This window comes from Centruroides vittatus, unplaced genomic scaffold (genome assembly GCF_030686945.1).
Source record: "Centruroides vittatus isolate TY-2023 unplaced genomic scaffold, ASM3068694v2 contig_199, whole genome shotgun sequence".
NCBI classification, from domain to species: domain Eukaryota; kingdom Metazoa; phylum Arthropoda; class Arachnida; order Scorpiones; family Buthidae; genus Centruroides; species Centruroides vittatus.
Window position 1 is genome coordinate 1186298 of NW_027121224.1, and position 12289 is coordinate 1198586.

Below are 12289 nucleotides of genomic sequence, written 5' to 3' on the forward strand. Positions count from 1 at the left end.
AATTTTGTAAATTTTCACTGTCTTTACATTTTGATTTATAAATTGTTCTGTTCTTCAGTTACAATTTATTCAAACTTTTCCACATCATAAAAAAGAAAATAGCAGAATACTCTACATAGAGCAAGATGAAGTGATGACTTAGAACTATTTTTAGAAGAGAAAAGAAACACTTTTTCTCTATAACTAAAGCCAAACCTCATTTTTCCATGCTTGTTTATGCTTCTAAATATATGGTTTCATATAGTTGAAATCAAAATCAATCATCAAGTATTATAATCCAAAAATCAGATAGTGTTTTGTGGATGGCTACAGATAATGTTACAATTGACAAAATTCTCATCACAATATTTTAGTTTGTAGAAACAGAACTAAACAGAAAATTAATTGAAATTGGTTTTACTAATTTTTCCCATTGTTTCTATTGTCTCGCAATGGAAAAATAAAGCTTGAAAGTGATTCATTTTTTAACAACATGCACACTTTCACCTGTTCTGAACTGCACTGTTAGATAAGCAACAACATTTTTACTTATGTAATCACAAGCAGTTACTTCACAGTTTCATGACAATGGATGAACAAAGACTGAATCATCCATCAAATTCTGATAAAACATGAAATCATCATATTACCATACTGTCTAGAATTGTTATCTGATGACTTTTCTCCTTATAAATTAAATAAGCATTGAAAGGTGACATTCAAGCCATTGAAGAAATTGTCACAGAGCATCACAGAGCATTTTCCAGAAAGTGCTTCCTAAAGCTGCCTCAACAATCTTATGAAATCACTTACAAAGATGTATCAATACAGAAAAAAATTATTTGAAAGATAATCATTAGCTCCAATTATATCATATAATATAGAAGTAGGGGGCGTGTACTAGCCGCTGGAGGTACAGGTGAACTTTTATTGAAGCTTGATAATTCTGTTTTGAGTGAATTGAAAACCCATAAGAAGCCGAAATATGACAATTTTAAAGAAGTGGTTATTTGTGAATAGACTTTCCTTGATTTTAATTGTGTGTTTATTAATAATTGCTGGGATTGAGTCCAATCCAGGCCCTTTCCCTCGATCTCTACAACAAATACGTCAAGAAGATATGCAAAGAAGGGGACGAGGCAGACCTTGCAAGAATAAGCTTAAAGAAAAAGAAAGGCAATTGAGCGATACAACTAGTGAAGATTATTATCAATTAGAGGATGTTTTTAATAAAAATAGTCCTGGGACCTCGAGAGCTACGAAAATTTACGACTACTTCGAAACTTCAAGAGATTTAGGGCCACAAGTTCAGGAAGAGTCACAATTTACATTGAAAGCAATATATGAGCTAATTCAAGATAAGTTCTCTCTTCTTCATACGGAACTACAAAGAATTAGAGCAGAAGTCATTGCTTTGAAAGAAGAAAATAAATATTTGAATGGAGAATTGTCAAAATTATCCCAAAAAGTAGAAGAATTAGAGGAAATATCTAATAATAATTGCCAATTGAAAGGTATGTTAGAATTTGAAATAGACCAGCTAGCTAATGTGAGAAATAATAATAACATTATAGTTATAAACTTTCCGTTCAACTCGACTGATCATGTAAAAGAAATTAATCAGTTTATAAAAAAGGACTTGGGAATAATTAATAGTCACATAGAAAGAGTGGTTAGATTAACCAACAGTGAAATCAAACCCATAGTGAAAATATTACTAGGGTCCGTATATGATAGGAATCTGATTATTAAAGAATTCTGGAAAAAGAAAGGCGACTTCAATAATAAAGTGAAGGAAAAGATAATAGTTACTTCGGATTTATGCATCAGATCCAGAATGAGAAAAAAAAATTATTGGCAATAATTAAAGAAGAAAAACACAATGGGAATAGAATTATTATAAAAGGTGATTATTATATTAAAGACAACATAAAATATACATATGATATTAATCTAGATAAAGTAGTCCAATTGAATGATTTTTCGAGAAGGAATTGATCGTCATCATAGTTCTGATTATGGCTAGATAGAAGATATAATAGTTAGTTTGAATGTTTAAATGCTAAAACTATGGTAATAGAAAAATTGAAACAGATTTGGCATACACTTATTCCTTATGATAATCATTATTAAAGTTTTTTTCTAAGTTAGAGGATCAAAAAAATATCAACTATTCCACCGAAGTCATTATATCAAGTACATAATTGATATATTTCTCCTGAATTCTGCCTATGTTAAGATTGTTCTAATCTGTCAAAATCTTGTGTGGTATAATATAATTTCAGAACCTTATATAGCAACTGATATATGTTTCAGAATTTTTTTACCATTAAATTTCTCCACCTGGCTAAGATTTAATAATAAGAAGGTAATTCAATAATAATAATAATTACCTTGCAGTTGGTACTATCCTAGATGTAGGGGTTTTTATCCCCCAAAAATTATAAGTGTCGTTTTATAGCGAGGCACTAGTGTTACGAAATAGATATAACCTTCGTGCGATGAACAAGATCAACAATGAAATACTAACTAAGCATTTTGTATGTGGAAAAAATTACAATTTGATGATAATTTGTATAATTCAAAAATTTTTTGTAGTTATGTAATATGATATAATATCTCAAATACATATGTTTGCAGTATTGCAAATATATATCAATGCTGAACAAATTAGATATTATTATAAGACGTCAATATTTTATAATTATTAAATAACAAAATCAACTATGTTGGTATCAACTGATTCTCCCCCTTGTAACAGGTATACCCTATTACAATAAACTTTACTTACTATTATTATTATTATATCATATAATATATTGATTTTTATTCTATTTTTATTTATTTTATCAGTCTCAGAACTTTCTGAATGTGGAATATATGTTTAACAAAAATAAAATTTTATATATTTGGCTATTTTTTAGGTATTTTAATGTTTTTCTCCCCTTCTCTTAATAATTTTTTATTTGAAGCAATACTATTATAGTTATCTACAAACTATTTATTCCATGTTATTTCTAGTGAAACAAATACTTTCTTACCTTGTACTAAGATTAATTCTTGGGGCATTAGATGGAAATTTATTGATTGTTGATGCATTATTTAAATTGACTGGAGTTGATGTTAAATTTTGTTTATTTTGCATAAAATTATTTGGAACTAAGCAAAAATTAAACAATAATTATATTAATTTAAATGTACTTTAAAATTTATAATATATACATACTATTTATTTTTCTTTTTCCCTCAATAGGAATTGGTTCTGGAGGACTAATCACACTTGGTACATCAGAAGTATTCACAATATGAAAAGGACAGAGATATCCCTTCGTAGATAATAAGAATAAAATTGGCATAGGTGGAAGAGATTCCTTTTCATCTAAAAATATTTTCATTTTTTATTTTATATAACATATTTTAAATCATAAAAATCAAAAATAACTTTTTACTTATCCTAATCAATTAATCGTATTTGTCATTTTTTCATATATTTTTCCTCCATATATAATTAAATTTCAAAACATTTAGTGAATTATTTGAATGTGTAGATTTTATTCAAAAATTATATGAAATAAATTTTGAATAAAAAAAATTCATAAAAAGTTTGACTTAAGAAATAACTAACCTTTTAATTTAAAAAAAAAACTACATTTTTAAAAATTAAATTCAATGATAAAAATTTTTAAATACTTACTAATAACAATTGGTTTTTGTGAACAATTAATCACTGACATTCCCATGGGATACATTTCCTGATTTTTTATCAGGGGAAGGTCAGCTCTCAAAGTTTCTTCAACTATCCATTGTTCCCAAATTGGCTGAAATATATTATATAAATATACTAACTGTAAAACTTTATATAGGAAACAGCTTGCTAAATCAGACTGGAAAAATCTTTAAATATCTTTCCCCCCAAAAAAATTTTAAAATCTAAGATTAACAAAACAAAATTCCACAAATAAAACTTCAATGAATATACTTTATAGGTATTAATACAAATATAATTGAACTTCCTGAACAAACCTCAAGCACTTTTGAGTATATCATCAGGAAGATCTTGAGCAACAAATCAGTAAAATTAATATATGACATAAACAGGAAACAATCATAAAAGAGAAGAACAGTTTGGACTTTTGGTAGAAGCCAGAAATATATTAGTCTGCAACTGCATGTGACAGCAGTGATTTTCTGCACTTGCTAGTTTTTTTGTGGTCATTTTTCATCAAATTGACTTACTTAGCTATACTTCCATGATATCCTCAAGTTACATGCTATTCATCTGACTGTGTAAAAATTTCAGTTGAAAAAAATTTTCCCAATCATCACAGGCCCTCAAAAAATTCACTATGGAAATTTGTCACTGTACACATGTTCTTGTGTATAATTTTTTTCACATAATTGCCTGTGTGAGGTAGCCATTTTGTACTCAGGAATAGCTGAATTTTGAATTATAATATTGCTACTTGAATGGACATGGAGAATTAAAGACTACATTAACAAATGATAAAAACTTGCATTTTCAAAAACTAATTCCATGAATTTTTAATTTAACAAACGTTTATTATAGGAAACAAATTAATTTCATATATAAATTTGATTAAGCATTATTCAAAATACTTTATCAAAAGTTTCTTAGAAATTGCTTAACTCAATACAAATATTTAAATCATTATTTATTAAATTACAGTACTTTCTTGCTAATGAAACTCATAATAATTTTGCATACACCCCAGTGTGATCTCTTATGTAATTTCATTACCACGAAAATGTTAGTCATGCCATACATTGTTTTCCTGCTTACTTTGATTTAATTTCTGCGTAGAATATTGCATATCAGCATGCCTTATTATTTGTTAACCTGCCTCTGAAAAAAATCAATACCCAATTGTAACAAGTCATGTCATTCATTGCCTTTAGTCCTACACCTTCTCATTGATCTGATACTCTCACTAATCTGTCACCCTTCTGCTGCAAGGAATGGATGAATTAGCAAGAATATAGTATATTTATATTATCATTAATGCCTTCTTTACATCCAATTTTTAATCAAAATATTTCTTTAAAGAGTCAACATTGCACAAAATAATTGATAAAATTAAAAAACTGAAAACATTATTCAACAATTATTATTATTTAGATTAGAAAAACTATAATTTTTGATTTTAACATACAGGGTGTCCTGTGTAAAGTCAGACCAATTCACTGAAAAAATCTTGAACTTATTTAGATTTTAAAAACTAATCATGAAAAATAAAGTTACAATATATTCAAACAGAAACTACATGCAAATTAAAGAACACTATTATAAAAAAGAATAAATAAGTTTTATATTTAAATAAAGTTAAAATTTCATTAAAAATGTAATAAAAACGATAATGACATGAATCATAAATGAACATCACCTTAGGTATTAACATTTGAATTGTCAAAATAATTATATGCATATTATTACAATATAGATTAAGTATATGGAAATTTTACATTTTTAATAGTAGATTACCTTATTATCATTTTTCAATCCCAAAATCCCTGTTTCTATTGAATTGCTTGATGTACAAATCAATATATTCCTAATATAAAGTAAGAAAAATGTTAGCATTTAAAACATTAATTGTTCAAAACATATATAAAAGAAAATAATAAAATTTTATGTCATTCTTTTTCTCATATAACAAAAATATTTTCATAATTTTTGATAAAAAAAAAAAAAGACTGTTGGATCAATTTAACAAATAAATTCTTTTGTATTCAAAAGTCAAATCTGTATCAGATAATTTACCAAAATCTGTACCAATTCCTTTATCAGTTAAGTACTATTCAATTTTTTATTAAAGCTACATAAATAAAATTAACAGTCCAACAATTAAAAAATAAAAAATACGTTTGGATTTTACTGAAGTTTATTTTTATATTCTAAAGAACAGTTTTGGCAGCTGTTGCTTCCTTCAAATTCCAACTGTAAGAATTCAAAATAACTTTTTTTTTCAAATTAAACTAAGCATGCAATTGTTTAAAAAACAATCAGTTAAGCTGGAACACGTTACATGAAATATTTTTCACACAAATTACATGAACAATAAAAATAAAGTAAATAAAAATGTAAAAGTTAAAAAAAAATTCAAAAATATCATTAGATAGATAATGATGTTTTTGTGTATATAAGTGAGCATTATCTAACACTTAATGTAATTGCTTCTTGGTATAATATTGGAAAGAGTCTAGTTTTTTGACTGTTCTTTAATTATAAATTTTATTTATTTTCTGTTCTTTCAATTCAGAACATGTTTCTATATATTAAATATCATTAATTGTATTGTTTACATTAACAGTTTCAGTAGATTTATATATGGTTATTGAAAAGATTGCAATTGCTGATTTTTAATGTTTATTTAATATCTAAAAACACTATCTATTACAAACCAAAATCTTCAAAAAATAGTTTTATAATTTAATTCTAACAGAACAGTTATACTTGAAATATATTCTAACTTTCACATCAAGAATTAATTAATTACATAGTATTAGATAATATCTATTCTATAGTTTATTTTGAATCTAAATTCTTTTACACTTATTTTTTTATATTTTATATTTAATATTTATATTTTTACATAAAATATTTTTGTCAAATTTTTATATAATTTAGTTGAAAAATTTCATGTCACATGTCAAAACTTAGCTGATCATTTAAACAAATTAAAAGTTTGACTGAATTTCAAAAATTTATTTTGAATTTTAATTCAATAGTGACAACAATTTGATTGCTCTATATCATGAAAACATCAAGCAAAGTAAACTTCAAAAAAATAAACAGCTATGGCATAACAAATTAAAAACTATCTTCAACTCTTTTGGAGTATCAGAACTACTATTTCAAGATAACATTCAAGATTGGAAAACAGGTTACTCACTACTTTTAAACTCAGCTATGGCACAATCTATAAACAAAGATCAGTTCTCCTAGCAGTAAATATCATCCGTGGTACTTAGATATATTTAAAATACCATCAGTTCAATCATAAATGTTGTATTCGGTAAACTTGAATGTAAAATGCCTTATAGCACAACTTTGTTTAAATAAATATTCGCTGTATGTTAACAACACTTATATAAGCTTATCAACAAAATGTTTCTTATGTAACTCCAATGATTTAACACCTTATCATTTAATATTCTAATATTAAAATGTCCAAAATTAAGCGATATTCGTGAACACTATGACATAACTCAAACTTATAAATGCAACTCGCTAATAGAATTGTTAAAAAACTTCAACAAAATGGGTAAAAAAGATTTATATAAAATTTATAACTATTTTTGTAAAATAATCGACATTTATAAAAACAAAACAAACTAACACTAAAGAAGTATTAAAATATGCTATTATTAATGAAATAGCACAATAAAATTGTAAGATCCAAATTAATAATGTTTGGAATGTATTCGCGGAAAAATAGGTGTAAATTAATTAAAATCAAAAGTATTGTAAAGTAAAAAACAAGTAAACAATGTAAATGTAACCCCCTTGTAATAGGGAAGAAATTCCCAATAGACAATAAATGATGATGATGATTAAAAATTTATTTTGAATTTTTAAAATTTAAAATTTAGTAGCTGAAAAAGGCATCATCAGCTACTAAAAATACTTGTTCTTTCCATTTAAAAGTCTCAGAATAGAAAAAAGGTAAGTGTATTTTTTTAAACTGCTTCTTAAGTGTGTCTTCTCCATTATTTTTATTAGGAATTTAAATACTGTGGGCACTTTAGTTTTCAAATTTCACATGAATATCAATATAACACCAATTGATTAAAAAAAAAAAAAAATTGTAAAAGTAAGAAATCGAGATAAATACTGAATAAGTATTTCTTAACTGAAACTGAATTTTGGTGAGAAAAATTGATACCATATTTTGGACTTTTAAAAATACTGAATGTAAATTTAAAAATTTTCAATATTCAATAATACATCTAAAACATTTCAATCCAAAAGCCTTAATTGTATTCTAGTGAGATTTTAATTTGAAATAAAAATTTTTTGAGAATTTATTCAAAATAAAAATAACAAGAACTTTTTGTCATAATGTCTCTATGTCATGTTGTCATAGTTGGTTATGTGATCATATAGAGCCATGCATGTGATATTTGTTTTTATATTTATATTATATAAATATAAAAACAACTATCTTGTTTATATTTATATAATCTTTAAGTGTTTACTTTTTATTTTTATATTTTTGATACCTCTATTTACTTTTATATATTTTGAGAATTTATTTCATTTAATTTTTCAAAAAATGTCATTGTTCTATTCAATCATTCCATCATCAAGTATACAGATCTGAAGATCTCCTTTTGTAGATCAAAAACATTAGTTGAAAAATTTTTATTTCAAATTAAATTCTTACTGGAATACAGTTAAGGCTTTTGGACTGACGTGTTTATATTATTCCAGTCTATCAATTGGTGTTGGAAATACATCAAAAAGAAGAAGAAAAATAAAAGAATTGAGATACCTATAGAATATTCTAACATTTTAGGAACTAAATTAAGAAATTTAGAAATTTCTCTAAAACTGTTCTTTTATGTTATACCATTATTGCAGTTAACAATTCTAAACATGTAGTTTGTATAAATTTGAGATAGTAAGCTTATATTTACATAAAATTAGCAAAAGAAAATTTTTCAATTTTTATGAAATCTAGTTTTTAAGATAAATTTATATTTTTCAAATACTTAAATATATATTAATCTTAAAAAGAAATAAATATACCAAATCTGTTGATGATACATCCAATAACGAGGACTTCGTAAATCAGTGCTGCCACAACATACATCATAATAATTAAGATAAGATACATTTTCACCTTTCTAAATAAATAAAAAATAAATAGAAATATATTTTTTACAATTATATAAATGAAAAAAAAAAAACCATTATAACTATATAAACATGTAATAAAAATAATATATCACATCATAATAAAATTTCAAACAATACAAATATCTCACTTTGTGCAAAAATTTGTGTAAAATGCTAATTAAAAATGTATACATAAACATGTTCATAATCTAATTGTACTAATCTAATTACAGAATTCTACTGGTTTATGCATAACTCCTTTTATCTGTTTTCTTAAAATTGCACTCTTCTATCAATATCATCTTTACATGTTTTAATTCTTCAAAAAATTAATTTCTTGACAATTATAATAGCATTCTGACTATCAAAATCGTAAACATTATCATCTAATTCTTATCATATATTTCCAATGGCTAAAATCAATTGAATATAAATTGATATACGTGGTACGATCCAAAAGTTTGGGGAATGCAGTAATCTACAACAACAAAAGCATGTATTTGAAGTTACAGCGTATGAAATGGATTCTACCAAACCACCTCTACGTGTTCAGGTTAATTTCACCCATGTCATGTGATTAAACCGCGAGCGCTGCTGTTTTTTTCCAGAGATAGTTACCTTTGTCCTGCGACGTAATCAAAGTGGAGTTTCAAGAACAACCTCCAACATTTCGACTTCACCATGACCTTTCACCGTAGAATCACCGGACACCTTTCTTAGCAATTTTAAAACCTCCGTAGGTGTTTTACCTAAACACTGACAAAATTTAATGTTGGAGGTTGTTCTTGAAACTCCACTTTGATTACATTGCAGGACAAAGGTAACTATCTCTGGAAAAAAACAGCAGCGCTCACGGTTTAATCACATGACATGGGTGAAATTAACCTGAACACGTAGAGGTGGTTTGGTAGAATCCATTTCATACGCTGTAACTTCAAATACATGCTTTTGTTGTCATAGATTACTGCATTCCCCAAACTTTTGGATCGTACCACGTATTTCATTCCTAAATATTTTAATTCATTTTGAAATATCAATAGAAAAACAATCATTGAGATCCAAAATATAAAGAAAAAACAGCTGTGCCACCATATTATGTGAAACTATATAGACATCTAATTATATCAAATCTAACAATAACATAAATATCTTAATTTTTATTGATCTGTTAAAAAGTTTTGAAAATTTAAAGATTTAAAATTATTAAAATTTTACTTATTATTATTATCATTTTAATTTTTATTCATGCATTTTTACTATATGATTTTTATGTTTTTTAATGAATGCATTTTTATATCTTTTTTTTGCTATGTATTTTATGTATTGTGTTATAGCTTTGTTTTTCTTTTTTTTGTATTTTTAATCTTCTTTCAGGCTTGTTATTAATGAGGGTGGAAATCAACTGCTTAATGGCATTTCCAACATTCAATGTAAAATATCAGGTCAGTCCATAAGTCCATGCCCATTTTTATGATCTTGAAAAAAATCTTGTTTTGCTGTTAAAAATGTCAGTCTAATGTGATAATTTTTACACTGAAGTGTTAAATTGGATCTCATTCATATAATACTGTTCAGAATTGTGAACATTTCAGTTGTTTATTTTCGTTAAAATGGAAGTAACCAACGAATATAAAAGACATGTTTTATACTTTTTATTTTTAAGTGGTGAGAATGCTACAAATGCAGCCAAAAAAATAAATACTGTACATAATCAAATTGTAATTAGTGCAAGGACTGCGCAGAAGTGGTTTGAAAGATTTAGAAACAATGATTTTAGTGTAGAGGATAAGGCTCGTACTGGAAGACCCGTTGACTTTGATGATGATGCTCTCTCTGCACTAGTTGAAGCAGATCCATCTTTAACAGTTGAAGAAATTGTGGAACGTTTAAATTCGTCCCACGGAACTGTTCATAGACACCTACAACAAATTGGAAAAGTTTCAAAGCTAGGAAAATGGATACCACATGAACTGTCAATAGCTAACCGACAACGTGTAAACATTTGCACGTCTCTTTTATCCCGTATTGCTTTAGAACCTTTTCTTGGTAAGCTGGTTACTGGAGACGAAAAATGGATCCTCTATAATAATGTGACGAGAAAAAGACAATGGATGGATTGCAACAAGCAGCCAAAACTGACTGCAAAAGGTGGGTTGCATCCAAAAAAAATTCTTTTGTCTGTTTGGTGGGATATGGTGTTATGTCAGGTGTAATTCACTTTGAGCTGTTAGAACCTAATCAAACAATTACAGCTCAAATGTATTGTGAGCAATTAGAGCGTTTAAATGAAAAATTGAAAAAAAATCGACCGTCATTAGTGAACAGAAAGCAGGTTCTCTTGCAGCATGACAATGCCAGACCACACGCTGCAAAAATAACTGTACAGAAACTTGAAAGCTACAACTGGGAAATTTTACCTCATCCACCATATTCGCCAGATATTGTTCCCTGTGATTATTATCTTTTTCGCAGTTTGCAGAATTTTTTAAAAGGGAAAACTTTTGAGGATGAGAACAATGTAAAAAAGGCTATTTTTGAATATTTTGATTCAAAACAAAAATCATTTTATGAAGACGGGATTAAAAAGCCACCATCAAGATGGCAAGAAATTGTATAAAATAATGGTGAATACATTATAGATTGAAATAAAATTTAATTAAAATTTTTTGCTGCTTTTTTTGTAGATAAAAATACGCATGAACTTATAGACTAACCTGATAAATAAATAAATAAATAAATAATAATGTTATGAAAAGATAAGAGATTTAAAACATACAGCTTACCTGTGCTGAAATTAAGACTAATGATGGCATCAAATCACTACCATTTCTAGAAACATAAACAGCAGCAAAAACGGGTGTAGTTAGCCACAAAATATTAATTACTGAAAAATATTTTTTTTTTTTTTTAAAGTTCACAAATGTTTAATTTTTAATTAGAAATTTAAAAATTTACCAGACACAGGATTTTCAAATCTGTTTGGAGCTGGTATAGCTTTAGTTTCCTTAAGATTTGGTTTATATTGTGATAAAGAACCATCTTCTTTTCCAATGACAATCTGTTTCCCTTTAGGACTCCAACTTACTAAAACATACATTAGACTTTAGTTTTATTATAAATGTTTCCAAAATTTCAAAAATGAATATTTAAGAAAAAATTACAGGCTGTAGCTTTAATAGCAGAAGGAAGAGTAGCAACAATCTTAAGAGATGTTTCATGTAATTCATATACACTAACAGTTCCATCACTTAAACATACTGCAAACATTTCTGCTACCTTAGGATTCCAAATCATATCTCGAATGAATACATTTGGTGTGGATGTTAAACGAACACTAGTAAATGGTTCAGCTATAATCTAAAAACAATAATATATTAAAATTTATTTTGGAGGGAAAAATGTATTGATAAAGATACAAAGTATTTAAATCATTCTATTTTTCATAAAAAT

At 26.4% G+C, this 12289-nt stretch overlaps 1 protein-coding gene across 3 annotated transcripts in view; it reads right to left on the bottom strand.

The window, feature by feature from the left end:
- Positions 1-12289, bottom strand: part of Nup214 (nuclear pore complex protein Nup214) — a 97197-nt gene that overhangs the window by 45865 nt on the left and 39043 nt on the right. For all 3 annotated transcript variants that reach the window (XM_067264924.1, XM_067264923.1, XM_067264922.1), the window contains exons 5-12: positions 12001-12196; positions 11795-11923; positions 11623-11723; positions 8750-8847; positions 5480-5549; positions 3674-3797; positions 3206-3358; positions 3021-3138 (exon numbers count right to left, since the gene is read on the bottom strand). In XM_067264924.1, the coding sequence (XP_067121025.1) occupies positions 3021-3138; positions 3206-3358; positions 3674-3797; positions 5480-5549; positions 8750-8847; positions 11623-11723; positions 11795-11923; positions 12001-12196 (989 nt within the window). The remainder of the gene's footprint in view (positions 1-3020; positions 3139-3205; positions 3359-3673; positions 3798-5479; positions 5550-8749; positions 8848-11622; positions 11724-11794; positions 11924-12000; positions 12197-12289) is intronic.